At 33.1% G+C, this 17184-nt stretch overlaps 2 protein-coding genes across 2 annotated transcripts; one reads left to right on the top strand and one right to left on the bottom strand.

Annotated features, from left to right (window-relative positions):
- Window positions 1-11066: 11066 nt before the first annotated feature.
- LOC122282509 lies at window positions 11067-11882 on the bottom strand. Its single transcript, XM_043094455.1, has one exon. The coding sequence runs from the start codon at window positions 11880-11882 to the stop codon at window positions 11067-11069; it is 816 nt and encodes a 271-aa protein (XP_042950389.1).
- Window positions 11883-13994: 2112 nt separating this feature from the next.
- On the top strand, window positions 13995-16046 carry LOC122280481. The gene is made up of 2 exons (XM_043091382.1): window positions 13995-14221; window positions 15487-16046. The coding sequence occupies exons 1-2, from the start codon at window positions 14083-14085 to the stop codon at window positions 15777-15779; spliced, it is 432 nt and encodes a 143-aa protein (XP_042947316.1). The 5' UTR covers window positions 13995-14082; the 3' UTR covers window positions 15780-16046.
- The last annotated feature ends 1138 nt before the right edge of the window (window positions 16047-17184 follow it).

The raw sequence follows: 17184 nt of genomic DNA, 5'->3' as shown, positions 1-17184 counted from the left end.
GCAACAAAACTAAGGCGTCCATTGTGCGAAGAACCCAGAATTCTTGGTATAGGCCAGATGCTGCGTTTTATGGGGTGAATTCCGAAGAATTCAAGAACTGGAATAGGGCCTTTTCTTTGTAGTGTCTCTTGTTTTTTATTTTAAAATCTTGTGTTTTTTAAAATTCAAACTTAGATAGATTTTCAATATATCTAAATTTGAATTTGTTCTTCAAATAATCTTGTATCTAATTTGTATATCTCTTTTTTACACTACAAGAAAAATTGTCTATTGCAGCGATTTGTATATTGTTGTTGTTGCCCAGATGACTAACACAAGAAGGGGGGTGAATTGAGTTATATTTAAAAAAAATAACAATTATAAATCAAATATGCAATATAAAATATAAACAAAATATGAAACAATAATAAATATAAAGAGTAAGGGTAAGAGAGAAACAAACTCAGTATGTTAACGAGGGTTGGCCCCACTGCCTACGTCCTCGTCTCAAGCTACCCCTTGAGGATCCCCAGATTCACTATTCAACCTCTTTCAGGTGGAGATAGAAACCTATTACACCTTTGAACAACACCGCTACAAAAGATCCGTGTAGAACACCCTCTATACTTGCAATCACCTTACACGTGGTGATTCAACTATTCTCCATGTAGAACATTTTCTATACGCACAAGGGTTATACACACCATTTTTCTGATATAAGAGCTGATAGTGGGTAGATTATCAGCAAACACTCCTCAATGAGTGAAATAAGAACAATACAGCGCAAACTATATCTCTCAAAATGAATAAGGATTAAGACTCAATGCTTAGAGAAGAGAGAATGAAAGCTTTAAATGAATGTTGTATGCTTTAGATGTTATTTATGTGAAGCTCTCAAATGATCTATTTATAGGCATATGAGATTTCATATTCAAATTTAAAAAGATTCACATGTCAAAGACAACATCATTCACTTTTTCAAAAAAATCAAACCTAATTTTTTACTTTTGGCATATGACAAAAGGAGTACACTTTCTTTTTCAAAAAAATTCAAACCTAATCTTTTATTTTTTGTAAATGACAAAAGGAGTATACTTTACTTTTCAAATTTTTCAAACAAAATCATCTACCTTTTGTATAAGTCTAAAAAAGCATCAATCACTTTTGAAAATATTCAAATAAAACATGTACATGTGAAAGATAACAATCAATCATCTTTAATATTTTCAAAGTTCAACCCTTTAATCAAGGTATGCACATGTGAAAGATGACAATCAATCATCTTTCAAAATTTTTAAATTTAATTTTCAAAATATTTATGCACATGTAGAAAATGTATTTTAATGCTTTATGATAAAATATTAATTTTGAGTCTTAATCCTAATTTCAAATTTTTAAGAGATTTACAACATTATTCTATAACTTTAATATGAATTTGTTCCCTTCTTGCTCATGCTTGTTTCCTTGATGTGCTTGACTCTATTGTATAGATAACTTGAGTTTGAGACTTCTTTATTCTTTGAATTTATTTGTTATCATCAAAATCCATATATAGATATATAATTACACAAAACTTGAAACATTGGGTTCAACAATCTCCCCCTTTTTGATGATGACAAATACTTGATAGAACCTGAAACCTGTATTAATACTTAAGCTCCTCCTGAGAATGTGCGTTAGTTTTTCAATCAAAAGTATAAATATAATTCCAAGCATATATAACAAGTATAGCAATTCAAACAATGTTAATGTTCTAATCTAACACTTCTCCTCCTTTTGACATCATTAAAAAGGATCCACAACAAGTAAATGGACTGAAGAAAACGGTGCATTAGTAGACACTGTAGATAGTTGAAAAAATAAAATTGGATCCATCCGTGACCCGGCAAGTGTGGCTGGAGATTTGAAAAAAACGCTTGATGTTGTTGACAAACGAGATTGAAGGCTTCGAATTTCAAAAAATGTCATTTTCACTGATCGGGAAAAAAAATCACATTGCTCTTTGACTTGGATGATAACTTGTCTGGTTCTTTATGCTATCTCTATAAAATTAGTCTTAAAGTTCATCTAATCCGCATCAAGTTTTCTTTTCATTCCTATAACTCATCTGTATTCTTTCAACATTCTCGTTTAAAGCCTTCTATTCTATTCTCAATGGCTCATTCTTCTAACATTTCTCTAGATCCATCCATGAGGCATTCTGCACCTCAACCTCCTGTCCTTTTTGCAGTTGCCATTGGTGTCATGTTGCAGTAATAAAATAATAACCTGACTAATAAGTCAGATTCTGATACTATCTATGACTTGGTGAGTCTTGGGACTCGCTACTCTTCTTCTATTCTTACTTTCTTCTAGCAGCTACAAGTCAGAAATCATGAAGTTGAAAAGCTCAAAGAATAAATTGTTATACTTCAACGAATTGTTCAAGAGTTTCACACAAGGGAAGGAATCATTCGGCAAAAGAATAAACAGTTGAAATCTTTATTAGATTCTTCATTCCGCTTGCCAGTTCTCATGGATAAGAATGACATGCTATTGTATGAAGAAAATGAGCATCTCAAACATGAGGCTAAAAATCTCAAGTTTATATAAAAGTATTTAAAAAATCTATCTATATTTTTATTGACTCTGGTCTATTTTTTAAGAGATATTCATAGCATGCATCATACCTATTTCTCTTATGATCATACATAATCTATCTTCTGGTAAAGGTTTTGTGAAAATATCTGCTAACTGATCGTGTGTGTTTGTGAACTCTACTACTATATCGCCTTTCTGCATATGATCTCGAAGAAAATGATATCTTATTTTAGTATGCTTAGTTCTAGAATGTTGTATTGGGTTCTTTGAAAGATTTATAACACTTGTATTATCACATTTGATTGGAATGTGATTATACATGAGTTTAAAATCTTCAAGTTGTTGCTTCATATAGAGAACTTGAGCACAATAACTACCCGCAGCAACATATTCTGCCTCAGCAGTAGATAGTGCAACAAAATTTTGTTTTTTATTAAACCAGGAAACTAGTGCATGACCTAAGAAATGACATGCTCCACTAGTGCCTTTTCGATCTATTTTACAGCCAGCATAATTTGCATCTGTGCAGCTGATTAGATCGAAAGATGTATACTTAGGGTACCATAACCCTAGGTTAATTGTACCACTAAGATATCTAAGAATGTGCTTAACTGCAATTAAATGTGATTCTTTTGGAGATGATTGAAAGCGTGCACATAAGCACACACTAAACATAATATCTGGTCTACTGGCTGTTAAATATAATAAGCTACCAATTATACCTCGATATATTTTCGAGTCAACTGGCTTACCGGATTCATCTTTATCAAGTTTAGTTGATGGGCTTATTGGTGTTCCAATTTCCTTAGCACTTTCTATCCCAAACTTTTTCAGTAATTCCTTAATATATTTTGATTGATTGATGAATGTCTCAGTTTTTGCTTGCTTAATTTGCAATCCAATCAAGAATGTAAGTTCTCCCATCATACTTATTTCAAATTCTTCCTGCATAGTCTTAGCAAAAACTTGACACATATTTTCATTAGTAGCACCGAATATTATATCATCAACATAAATCTGAATAAAAAAAATATCATCATTTTCATATTTAATGAAAAGAGTTGTGTCGATTTTTACTCTTGAAAAAATTTTTTCAATCAAGAACCACTGAATCTTTCGTACCAAACTCTTGGAGCTTGTTTAAGTCCATATAGTACTTTTGTGAGTTTGAAAACATGATTTGGGGAAATATGATTTTCACAACCTGGAGGTTGCTCAACATATACCTCTTCATTTATAAAACCATTTAAGAAAGTACTTTTAACATCCATTTGAAAAAGTTTGAAATTTTTATAACAAACATATGCAAGTAGCATTCGAATAGTTTCTAATCTTGCGACTAGTACATATGTCTCATCATAATCAATTCATTCTTCTTGATTAAAACCTTGGGCTACAAGTCAAGCCTTATTTCTAGTAATGACTTTGGACTCATCTTTCTTATTTCTAAAAACCCATTTTGTTCCAATAATAATATGATTTTTGGGTCTAAGAACAAGTGTCCAAACATCATTTCTTTTAAATTGATTCAACTCTTCTTGCATAGTTAGAACCCAAGATTTATCGAGAAGTGTGTCATCAATATTTTTGGGTTCAATCTGAGATAGAAAAACAGTATGATTGCAAATATTTCTAAGAGATGATCGAGTACTTACACCTCTTGAAGGTTCTCCCAAAATTTATTCCACTGGATGATCTTTCAAAAATTTCCACTGTTTGGTTGCATCTTGTATTAAATTTTGATGATTTTTCCTGATGGTTCCATGTTGAACTTCTTCTATTGTGTTCTCTTTGTTGAGATTGAGACTTTCTGTGTTATTTATATCTCCTGTTTCTTCATCAATAGATTTCTTGGAGAGTGGAGAATTAGATTCATCAAATACTATATGCATAGATTCTTGTACAGTTAAAGTCTTTTTATTGAATACTCTATAAGCTTTACTATTAGTAGAATACCCGATAAAAATACCTTCATCAGATTTTGCATCAAACTTGCCTAAATTATCTCTGTCATTCAAAATAAAACATTTGCATCCAAATACATGAAATTAACTAATGTTGGGCTTTTTCTCATTCCAAAGCTCATAAGGAGTTTTATCTAATTTAGCACTTAGCACAACTCTATTTATAACATAACATGCAGTACTTACAGCTTCGGCCCAAAAATAACTAGGTAAGTTGTCCTCATTGAGCATTGTTCTTGCCATCTCTTGAAGAGATCTATTTTTTCACTCTACTACTCCATTTTGTTGAGGAGTTCGAGGAGCAGAAAAATTATGTACAAAACCATTTTCATCACAAAATGTTTCAATATTTTTATTAACAAACTCTTTTCCCCTATCACTTCAGATACTTGAAATAGTATAACCCTTTTCATTTTGAATTCTCTTGCATAACTTGGTAAAGGCATTATGTGCCTCATCTTTATGAGCAAGAAAGATGACCCAAGTATATCTAGAGAAATCATCAACAATAACAAATGCATAATATTTTCCTCCTAAACTTGCAACTCTATTTGGTCCAAAAAGATCCATGTGTATCAGTTGCAATGGTCTAGTAGTGGAAATATGTTTCTTAATTTTAAAAAAAGTTTTTGTTTATTTACCAAATTGGCATGCATCACAAATTTTGTCTTTAAGAAAATATATTTTTGGTAAACCTCTCACAAGACCATTTTTTGAAAGTTTGGAAATAAGTTCCATGTTGGCATGACCTAGTCTTCTATGCCATAACCAATTAGTTTCATTTTAATCTGAAAAACAAATTGCATCTTGTGAGGTAATTTCTTCAAAATCGATTGTATAAATATTGTTACTTCCAAAAGCAATAAAACAAATATCACAATCATGATCATTCAAAATAATGCATTTATCCATTTTGAAAGTAACTGTAAATCCTTTATCACATAATTGACTTATGCTTAAAAGATTATGCTTTAGACCTTCAATAAGTAGAACATCTTCAATTATGAGAGAAGATTCATTACCAATTTTACCTATTCCCACGATCTTCCCTTTCAAGTTGTCTCCAAATGTCATGTGTCCTTCCTTTTTAGATCTAAGATCAAAAAATTTAGTCTTGTCTCCCGTAATGTGTCTTGAACATCCACTATCTAAAAACCATTTATTTTTACTTGTGGATGACTTTATGCATACCTATAAAAACAATTAAAATGATTTTTCTTGGTATCCAAGTTCTTTGGGTCCTTTATTTATTAGTATTAGAAGAAACAAGATTTAAGATTTTTAGGTACCCATATGGCCCTAATAGTCATTGTATGATTTCTTCTAATAGGACAAGTATGATAATTATGACTATTTCTATTACCGAAATTGCAAATAGCATGTGCCATATATGAAGAACTTGAATGAGTATAATAATATCTTTTTTTGACAAAATTATTTTTATGAAAAGAATTTTGAATATTGGTCTTTGATGTAGAAGGATTATCAAAAAATTTTTTATAAGGTTTGTATTTTTGTTTTAGCATATATCCCAAGCTTGCCTTGTCAAAAACAAATCTTTGACTACCAAGAAGTTTTTCAAAATTTCTTTTTCCATTCGTAAAGTTTTCAACAATATTTTCTAGTCAGTTTTCTTCTTATTCAACTCAAGATTTTCATCTTTCAAAATAATACTTTTTTTTCTTAAAATATCAATTTCGTTTGTTAAAGAATTTTTTTTTTCAAAGCAGTATACTTGATACCCAATTTTTCAAATTTCTTATATACCTCTTCTAAAACATTTTACAATTCTTCATATGAAGAATCTTCAATATTATCAAGATTTGTTACCTCAATGTCATCTTTAACCATAAGACAAAGATTTGCTGATTCTTCATTGCTTGCTTCACTATCTGAGCTACTTGAATCATCATCCCATGTAACTTTCATTACTTTCTTACCCTTGTTTCGATCTTTCTTTAGCAAAGGACAATCTGGTTTGATATGATCAAACTTATTGCATTTATAACAAATTAAAGTGTTATTTTTACCTGAATCTTTCTTGGAAAACTTTTTGAAAGATTTCTTCGGAGGAGTTTTATTTTTCTTTAAGAACCTCTGAATTATTTTTATTATCATCGCAACTTCTTCATCTTTGTCTTCATTTTCTTCATTTTCATCACTTTCACTTTCATGAGGAACAACTTTAAGTGCCAAGCTCTTCTTTGGCTTTCCTTCTTCTTCTCCTCTTTTCAATGTGTACTCATGGGTTATAAGTGACCAGATGAATTCATTCACTTCGAGCTTCTTGAGGTCTCTAGCATTCAAGAATCGCTGTCACTTTTGATTCCCAGCGTTTTGGTAGATAATTGAGAAATTTTCTTACTATCTCTACCTTGGAATAAATTTTGTCAAGAGCTGTCAAGTTATTTATGATGTTAGTAAAACGAGTGTGCATACTAGAAATAGATTCATCATCATTTATCTTAAACATTTCATATTCATGAGTAAGAATATAAATTTTTGATTCCTTGACTTGCGAAGTTTCTTCATAAGTAACTTCCAAATTATCCCAAATTTCTTTTGCCGTAGCACAAGTCATTATTCTATTAAACTCATTTCCATTGAGAGCATTAAATAATAAATTCATAGCAGTTAAATTTAAAGTATAAAGTCTATCTCTTCACGATCAAACTCTTCTTCTTCATTTTTGACCTTTACTCCATCAACCACTTTTGTTGGAATATAAAGTCCATTTACAATACATTTCTAGATTTCTCGACCTTGAGCCTGAAAGAATATTCTCGTTCTAACTTTCCAGAATGAGTAATTATCTCCACAAAAGAGTGAAGGCCGACTGCTAGATTGACATTCACCAAATGAAGCTGCAATGTTAGCCATAAGATCTTAAATCAAAAGATAGTTAATCTTATAATAGAGCTCTTAGTTCTGATACCAATTGTTACTGATCATAGGCAGCACCTATGTCACCTAACAATTGTACCTACCAGACTAGCCGGTCACCGTCTCTACCAGTACACCGTCACCCATGGTCGGAGAGTCTTGCTTCGGTGACACAGTCACAAGCGAGAGTTCCCATGAGTGATATGCCTGTATGAACAGTACAGATCAACTAGCTCTGATACCAATTGTTGTCCAGATGACTAACACAAGAGAGGTAGTGAATTGAGTTATATTTAAAAAAAATAACAATTATAAATCAAATATACAATATAAAATATAAACAAAATACGAAACAGTAATAAATATAAAGAGTAAGGGTAAGAAAGAAAGCAAACTCAGTATGTTAATGAGGTTTGGCCCCACTGCCTACATCCTCTCCTCAAGCTACCCCTTGAGGATCTTCAAATTTACTGTTCAACCTCCTTCAGGTGGAGATAGAAACCTATTACACTTTTGAACAACACCGCTACAAAGGATCCGTGTAGAACACCCTCTACACTTACAATCACCTTACACGTAATGATTCAACTATTCCCCGTGTAGAACACTTTCTACACGCACAAGGGTTATACACACCCTTTTTTCTGATATAAGAGCTGATAGTGGGTAGGTTATCAGAAAACACTCCTCAATGAGTTAAATAAGAACAATACAATACAAATTATATCTCTCAAAATGAACAAGGATTAAGGCTCAATGCTTAGAGAAGAGAGAATGAAAGTTTTGAATGAATGTTGTATGCTCTGGATGTTGTTTATGTGAAGCTCTCAAATGATCTATTTATAGGCATATGAGACTTCATATTCAAATTTAAAAAGATTCACATGTTAAAGACAACATCATTCACTTTTTCAAAAAAATCAAACCTAATTTTTTACTTTTGGCATATGACAAAAGGAGCACACTTTCCTTTTCAAAAAAATTAAAACCTAATCTTTTACTTTTTATATATGACAAAAGGAGCACACTTTACTTTTTAAATTTTTTAAACAAAATCATCTACCTTTTGTATAAGTCTAAAAAAGTATCAATCACTTTTAAAAATATTCAAATAAAACATGCACATATGAAAGATGACAATCAATCATTTTTAATATTTTCAAAATTCAACCCTTTAATCAAAGTATGCACATGTGAAAGATGACAATTAATCATTTTTCAAAATTTTCAAATTTAATTTTCAAAATATTTATGCATATGTAGAAAATGTATTTTAATGCTTTATGATAAAATATTAATTTTGAGCCTTAATCCTAATTTCAAATTTTTAAGAGATTTACAACATTAATCTATAACTTTAATATGAACTTGTTCCCTTCTTGCTCATGCTTGTTTCCTTGATGTGCTTGACTCCATTGTATAGACAACTTGAGTTTGAGACTTCTTTATTCTTTGAAGTCATTTGTTATCATCAAAATCCATGTATATATATATATATATATAATTACACAAAGGTTGAAATCTTGAGTTCAACAGTTGCAAATAAAATCGCTGCAATAGATAATCTATTGCAACGATTTTAATTTTGTCGCATGAGTTTTACATCAAAAGCGGAAGAATTCCTTAATTTTACATTTGCAACAAAAAATATGACATTTGCATAGATTTTGATCGCTGGTTTTACTAAAATCACGTTACAACGCCCAAATAATCGTTGTTATTACTTCTGGGCGCCAAAATTTTACGAAATGTTTTATTTTTTCCCCCCGATTTCTTTTCTTCTCCAATTCTCTCTGTTCTTTCCTTCTCCAAAATCGCCCGAGTGTCTATACCTAGTTCTTTTCCTCTCTCTATAATTTCCTTCGATCACCACCCTTAGTTCCTCCGCCCCATTTTCCTCCTGCAGAAGCTACTTCTCGTAATATTTGATTCCTCCCCATAGTTTGCACACGGCTACCCATTAACCCAACAACCCATCAGACCCCATCTTCAAATCTTCAACATCCACCCTTCCCAGTGACCTCTCATTTTCTCCCCTCCCTCTACTCCGAACACCCCTTCCATTTTTTTCTTTCCATTTTCTCTTTCCCTTTCTCTCTTTCTCCCTTTAGATTGGCCCGACCCTCCCTCTCTCCCCCTCTCTCCATTTTTCATTTTCTTTTCCCAATTACGTTACTACTTTCCTCCTCCGAAGGTTGTCGATTTCTTCTCTCTTGGCTTAGGTTAGGAGCAATTGGCAGTTGGCAGTTTCATATCGGTGGAAGACAGAATCTCAACATCAAATTTTCACTCCTTGCATCTTTGTGTTCAGACTTGTGCTTTCTGCCCTAGACTGCCTCTCTGAGTTGGTCTATTTCGATTTCTATTGTGTGGAAAGGGTAAAATTCCTACTTTGGCTTATGGATTAGATTTGTATTTGTATTGTCTGATTTTTTTTTTTTTAACTCATTTAATCAGTGATGCTTTTGAAGGTTGGCAAGTAGTATTTGATATATGGATTCTATCGGTGGTCTTTTCTGCATTTGTAAATTTTGAAGTTTGCTTCCTAATTGAATTTGGATGGCTTATTTCTAGTTGCTAGGATTATTAGGTTGGCAATGCTAAAATAAAGCTGGCATGTAGTCTGGGTTGGGTTTATTTTGAGTGAAGTAAAATCGGGTTTTTTTGAGTCTATTTAGTTTAATGCATATTTTGGTTGAAGATAAGACTTTGAGCAAACTGTGGGTGATATTTAGTTGCAAAAAACAAAGATATAATTTTTTTGATTAAGTTCTGGAAATTAGAATTCAGGGATTATATTTATGAGAAAGTTTATCAAAATTGATAATTCATTGGATTGGTTTAACTTGGGAATGCCGATGGTTGCTATGTTGGTTGAAAAATGCAGTAATTGGGGTTGTGAGTATTTTTCTGCATAGTGCAGGCTTTTATCAGAAGATATTAATTGGTCTTATAGATGTTAAGTTCAGATTGGAGTTTGAGTTTGGACTGCATAGTGTAGGATTATTCTCAGTTCGAGTTTGGTACATGAAAATGTGTAATGCAGTAATTGGGGCTGTGAGTATTTTTCTGCCTAGTGCATGCTTTTATTAGAAGGGTATAGGAGCATAGTGCAGGCTTTTCTTAGAAAAGCAAAGTTTGTGATGTTTTATTAGCATATCTAGGCATGCATTAGCATCATATACATTTATAATATTAAGCTCTCAAATAATGGTCGACAATATTGAAGATACTCATGACTGGAAATTTTTTTTGTAAGTATTGGTTTTGTTCTTTTGTTATTTGTAAGCCCCCGTATATGGTACTTAGCCATTTTTTTTATAAGCCCCCATGTAAATCTGGGTGTTGGATATTGGAGGTGATTGATCAGTTGTCAACGCAGTGAATGCAATGCTCCTTTATAATTGCTCTTATGATGTGTACTGATACTTTTTGTTTTTTTTGGGATTAAATCACAATATTTTTAAAATGGGAAAAAAAGTTATTCCTCGGATACAAATTTCATTATCTTAAATTAATACCCTATTAAAGATAAACATATTAACAATCATGTAGAATGACAGAAATATACCAATAAACAGAAATGATAAAACTCACAGATGGCTTGATCAAGAAGATTATAACTTGGTAAAAGTGGTACATCATGATCATTCCCTCCCTTCATAGCTCTCCCTTAATGTTCCTCATCTTAGCCCCAACATCGCCTGCAGCCTGCGAAGCCTTCTCCTTTGCGGCCTCGTAATTAGTCTTGGCATGTTCTGTCATGGTCTCCTTCGCTGTCATGTACAAGTCCTCCACACGATGCTTTGCTTTGTCATACGCATTGGCTGCATTCTCCTTTTCGTATCCCATTGCTTCTTCCATCATCTCTCCCCCATTCTGGGCCTTATCCCAGGCCATGTTTGAAGCTACATTCATTTTCTGCTTAGCTCCATCATAGCCATCTGCTGCTTTATCTTTTGCATACCCCATTGCCTCTGAAATCTTCTCTTGAGCATCCCCAGCCCTATTGGAAGCTGTTTCTGTAAACATGTTCAGTGTCGCGCTAGCTTCCTCGTAAGCATCAGCTCCTTTGTTTTTCCCATATTCCATCGCTCCTGCTATAGTCTCGTCCGCATCACCAACCTTGTCTGTAGCCATTCTTATAGTTTGATCGGCTTTCTCAGAGACGAAGTGTTTTGCATCACCCGCCATCTTGGAAGCATGCTTTGGTGCATCAGATCCAGCAGAACTCATTGTCTCCGTGGCTCTCCATGCAGCATACCCAGCTTTATCCATCGTGTTTTGAACATCCTCTTTTGCATTGTTCTGTCCAAGTCCAAATCCCTCATTGAACTTGTCATAGGCCCAATCGACCCAGGAATCCATCTTGTCTTTGGAATCGTGCATGGCCTCGGCAGCACCTTGTTTGGCCTCCTCCGCTTTCACCCTGGAACTCTCTGCCGCCGCCTTCATCCTCTCCTTCGCATCATCCATGGCGTTCTGTCCCCAGCACCAACACATTCCCGGCCACAGCACCGCCACGCACAACAACAAAGCCACCCATGCCCTTGTCTTCGCCATCTCTCTCAACGTACAGTAGTAAGTGTAAGAACTGAAGAGCCAAATTAAAAGCATCTTATGATGTGTACTGATACATTTTATGTATAATTGCTAGATTGGTGTGTCCAAATGGAAATATCAAATATCCAACAAGGGTTGATGCAGTCTTGTGAGGAGCTGTTTTGTCCATCCCTCATGCCCTGGTGCATCTTGTTATATCTGGCCAGATATAATATATAACGATAGAGGCAGTTGACATATTGTTATATCTATACTGTTAATTATATTAGTAGAAGTACTGAAATTTGAATTCCATATATAGGTGCCAGTTATATATATAGAGTACAAAAATATTTTTGTACAAAAATTACTACTGAAACTGTATGTTTTAGTGGTATTTTTTTTTTAAATTTTGTAATTGAGTATTTACAGTGACTAAAAATCGCTGCAAATAGGTCCAAACTCGTTACAATTCATCTATTTTAGCGATTTTAGTCCTTGCAAAAAATGTTAAATGCAACAAAGGAAGCAAACGTTGTTTCTAATATGGGGTATTTGCAGCGCTTTTAAACTTTTTGCAGCGATTTTAGTCCTTAAAAAAATATTAAATGTAACGAAAGAAGCAAGCGCTGCTTTTGATATGAGGTATTTGCAGTGCTTTTTTATTTTTTACAACGATTTCTTGGAAAAAATGTTTAATGCAACGGAGGAAGCAAATGCTGCTTCTGATATGGGGTATTTGTAGTGCTATTGAGAGCTTTTGCAAGGATTAAAATTACTGCAATTACTCATAAGCAGTGATCCTAATGAGAATTTTATAACCCATTCCCAGCATGTTATTTTATAATTTGTAATGAAAATATATCGTTGCAAATGACTCTATTTGCAACGTTTTTTCAATATCGCTGCAATTGATCAAAAATGAAAGGTTTATAGCGTCGAACATGCAAAGAACTAAAAAATGCTATTTTTGATCGATTGTAGCATTTATTCATAGTATTTGCAACGATTTTAAACACTGCAAAAGGCCAAATTTCTTGTATCTAATTATATTTTTGTTCTTGTTATTGTTCGTAATTCATAATTGGCAATAGCATTAATGTTTGGGTAGTGAAAAGTGTTGAGAAGAGTTGTGAATAGTAATGAAAAAGTAATAATAGAATAAATAATAGTAAAAAATAATTAATAATAGTAAAAATTAAATAAAAATTAATAATAAACTAATGAATAGTGATTGCGTATTATGAGAATATCTGAAGTATTCTTAGTACCGCATCTTAAGGAGTAGTTTGCAAATTGTCAACAATTTTTTGATAGACTTTTATATATATATAAATATCATCAAAATACAATTTGGTCTCTTCGATCTATAATTGCATTTTTTTCCTGATTTTATTTCAATAAACTAAATTATTATATAATATTCACATTAGATTATTTCTCTTTTAAAATTTATAATTATTTGGATGAAATATATTTAACAAAAAACCTCACGTTCACTTATATAGCTGACTATATAATATGCAATTATTCTACTTAAAAGTTTTTAAATATATGATGTTATTGCTATACATTATTCATCAAAATGTAAAACTTAATTTATAGTTTGCATGATTATCTATTTACATATATTTCCAAGATTCTCATAATTGTAACAAAAAGTTTAAATGTAAAATTACCCGTAATCATGACAGAATGCAGGTTTAAAATTTATTTATTTTTCTTTCCGAATTTTTATTCAATTTTTTTTATCAATTTATTAAATATATTTATTTTTTAGCTGAATTATTTATTTTAGACTTAAAAATATCCAATGCCTCCAGATTATAACGTTTCTAGTCATGCAACAGTTTGTAATTAAAATATTTATTTTGTCATGTAATTTTAATGAAAATCTTATAATAAAAGAAAAGTTGAGGTTAGGTTTAAATAATGAGATAAAAGGAGTTAAAATAAAAAATTAAATAAAATATTTTTATTATTTAAAATAAAAATATTTATTATATTTTACGTTAACTTTACTGAATCTAAAGAGCGAATCTTTCAAAGACGCACGCAAATAAACGAAGAGCTCTATATAGCTTTATAGCGCGAGGGGAATCCGTACGATCCCCATTTTATTGCAGCTAACGAAATGGCCAACGACGGAAATCGTAAGCTGAAGGAACACGTGACCATCCCTGACCGCCGTGACCAGATCAGCCGGATCCTAACCAGCATCGGAAAGTTCGCCGTTGATTCGGCGATCAATGACTCTCTTAAAGCCGTCACCGGTTAGCCCCGCCACACCCCTTCTATCTTTCTCATGATGAATATGTGCGAGTTTTGTGACTTTCGATGTGTTTGGTCCCCTCGATTTTGTTAACAAAGAATGGTTTGTTGGACGTTGTTACTGATTTTCGTTCGATTTGATATAGTCAAGTGGTGATATGAATTTTAATTTTGTTGCAATAAATCTTCTTGATTTTAATGCCTTCAAATGTATCCAATTTACAATATACTCGATGATAGTTCTGTGAATTCTCTGTATTAGTCCTGTGGGATGAGGCCGGGAGGAAAATAGGATACCTGTTTCCAGAAATTTTAAGGTTTTTTCACAGAGAGGGATGGTTGATGTGGTGAAAAACCATATTCTCTCTATCTCTCTCTTCCCTTCATGGATTTGATTCTTTCAATGGATAATCAGCGGGCATGTGCTTTTATTGAGGTAGATAGATGTTATACTTTCATGTTCTAATGCATCTTCTTAGCATTTTAGGGAGCATTTTCCTGACATGTCTCTCCAGAGCTTTTTGATTGCCCCTCCCCCCGGCAAACAAAATCCCGCAAACTCTGTCCGATGGACAAGCATGTGGACCAAGGGGATCGTTGTAACAGCTGAGTTTTGAACTCTTGACCTGTACACTATGCTAGATGCTCATCAAAGTTCGGCTTCTTATTCTTCACTTGGGGTATTAAGGGATCACCTTTAGCTGTGAGATCCAAATTAGAGAGCGGGTAGCCACCTGAACATTTTTTTTTTTTTATCAGTAGCCACCTGAACATTTTAGTAGAAAGATGCATGTTTATGAAGAAAATTAAAAGAACATTTTAGTAGAAAGATGCATGTTTATGAAGAAAATTAAAAGAACATTTTAGTAGAAAGATGCATGTTTATGAAGAAAATTAAAAAGATTATGAGGTTACCGAACTTGACGAGGTATGTTAGAAGTTGTGATAATACAAAAAAATTAAATCCGCTTGTTAGTTTCATTTTTGCAATTCTCTTTATGGCTTAGCATCTCATTTTAGTATGATCCAAATCAAGCTGAAGGGTATAATTATTCTGGTTTTCCTCTTTTGTTGTATGATTGAGTTTTGACTTTACCTTGGGGCTATGTTTGTTCCAAGTTGTATCACCACCACTTCCTTTTTGCAATACTTTCTTTTGTAGATAGATTCTTAGTTTCAACATTGATAAGGATGTTTATTGGCATACACCATGAATTCTGTTTCCCAATCTTTAAATTCTCTCTTCTCACAATAATGTATAGCACAGGTAGGAAGCAGATGCACAAGATTGTGCAGGAAGGATTCAGGCATCAACCCACTTCACCCGCTTTAGACGACATGAAGAAACCAGAGGATCTTAAAGTAGTGATGCAGGAGCTGCAAGCAAAGGAGGATGGAGTGCAGGAAGACACGAACAAACCAAAGCAAGGAACTAGGTTATCAGCCAAATCAGTCAATGGATCCTCTGCTGTTCTGAAGAAGAAACCGAAAGACAGCAAAAAGGGGTCTGATCTTTTAGAAACGGATAAGAAAAGAGTTTTTATTCGGTCTCGACTATAAAATGACCTTGATAATGATGCCTAAAGTATCGCAAATTGTACTGCTAACATGTAATGGGCATCATATAAGAATGTTTAGGATTTGGGTGTATTGGTAATGGTGTCAGGATACGTGAGAAAATAACACGTGTATGTGTTTATTTCCATTCCTTTACTTTGTTTCTTTCACTTTCTGGATTTCTTCCTCTCAACTGCTTAATCTTGCAAGAAAACAGAGAGCTATTTCAACTTAATAAGAGATGTATGATTCGTATTTTCCTCCGTCAAATATTCCTAGCGAGATGTGATTCGTATTTTCCTTCGTCAAATATTCTTAGCGAGATGTGACATAAATGTGCTCCTTCCCAATGGCTACTGAACTGCACTTGCATGCAGCGTCTTTCCATTTACTACATTTCCTTTACAAAACTTCTACCATCTTGCTTTTCCTCTCGCGATCGAGAGTAAGAGGGATGGCGATTTAGGATTACATTTCCTGCTTGGATAAGTGTGTGATAACCTTCATGTTCTATTTTCTTTTGGTAGCAGCCTACAACTAATTCCACTGTTTAGCAAATTTAGGAGTGACAATATTCTCCGTTGCTTCAAATCTGAAAGATGGGATACATTCATATATGAATTCGAGCACTCATATCATATCAAATCCTGTTGATGTAAACGCCATATGGCTGGTTTTGTTAAAGGGTAGCGGCAACTGGCAAAAAGCCAGAAACAAATGCTTCATAGGGAACGTCGTTTCCCAGGGACCTTGCGTTTCCCGGTCACCAGTCGGGTAACCTTCATCACCATCGGTTCCCGCAATCAAGCCTTTTTTTTATTTTTTGTCAGTTGTCCGTAACCTTAGTTTTGTTACAGATGTCAGTTGTCTGCAAAAATTTTGCTTAAATTTAAGAAGTTTCAATTGGAAATTTCTATAATATTTATTGATATCTATCTAAATATTTCAAATAATATTAATTTTACAAAAAAAATATTATAAGATCCTTTTATATTTATGAATAATTTTATTTAAAATTCTTTACTTCACACACTATCAACTTGTCATAACTTTTTTTTTTTTTTTGAAAAGAATACCTCATATATTGAATTTACTTGTTAACTGAGTTACAAAGTTTATCAAAATTCACAGATTTCAAAAGCTCCTGTGGATGATCCTCCATCCAGACTCTCTCTTCCTCTACGATTAAAGCAATTTTTGCAAGTTCATGTGCAACACTATTACAAACTCTATTAACATGTAAAACAGACCACTTCTTTCTATTCTTCAAAACAGACTTCACATCCTCTATCAATTGACCATGCCATTCCCAACATTCCTTTGCATTATTAACTACATTGATCACAGACATTGCATCTCCCTCCAACTGAACTTTGCTGAATTTCAATTCCTCACACAACTTCATTGC

Source organism: Carya illinoinensis, chromosome 11 (assembly GCF_018687715.1).
Source record: "Carya illinoinensis cultivar Pawnee chromosome 11, C.illinoinensisPawnee_v1, whole genome shotgun sequence".
In the NCBI taxonomy this organism is placed as follows: Eukaryota; Viridiplantae; Streptophyta; class Magnoliopsida; order Fagales; family Juglandaceae; genus Carya; species Carya illinoinensis.
This window is presented reverse-complemented; position numbering and strand designations above follow the sequence as displayed.

What these genes read in the sequence shown, in the direction of transcription:
- LOC122280481 (XM_043091382.1), top strand. Translation starts at nt 14,083, where the DNA reads ATGGCCAACGACGGAAATCGTAAGCTGAAGGAACACGTGACCATCCCT. An exon ending in CTCTCTTAAAGCCGTCACCG is followed by an intron (nt 14,222 to 15,486) that starts GTTAGCCCCGCC and finishes TGTATAGCACAG; the next exon opens with GTAGGAAGCAGATGCACAAG.
- LOC122282509 (XM_043094455.1), bottom strand. Translation starts at nt 11,882, where the DNA reads ATGGATGATGCGAAGGAGAGGATGAAGGCGGCGGCAGAGAGTTCCAGG.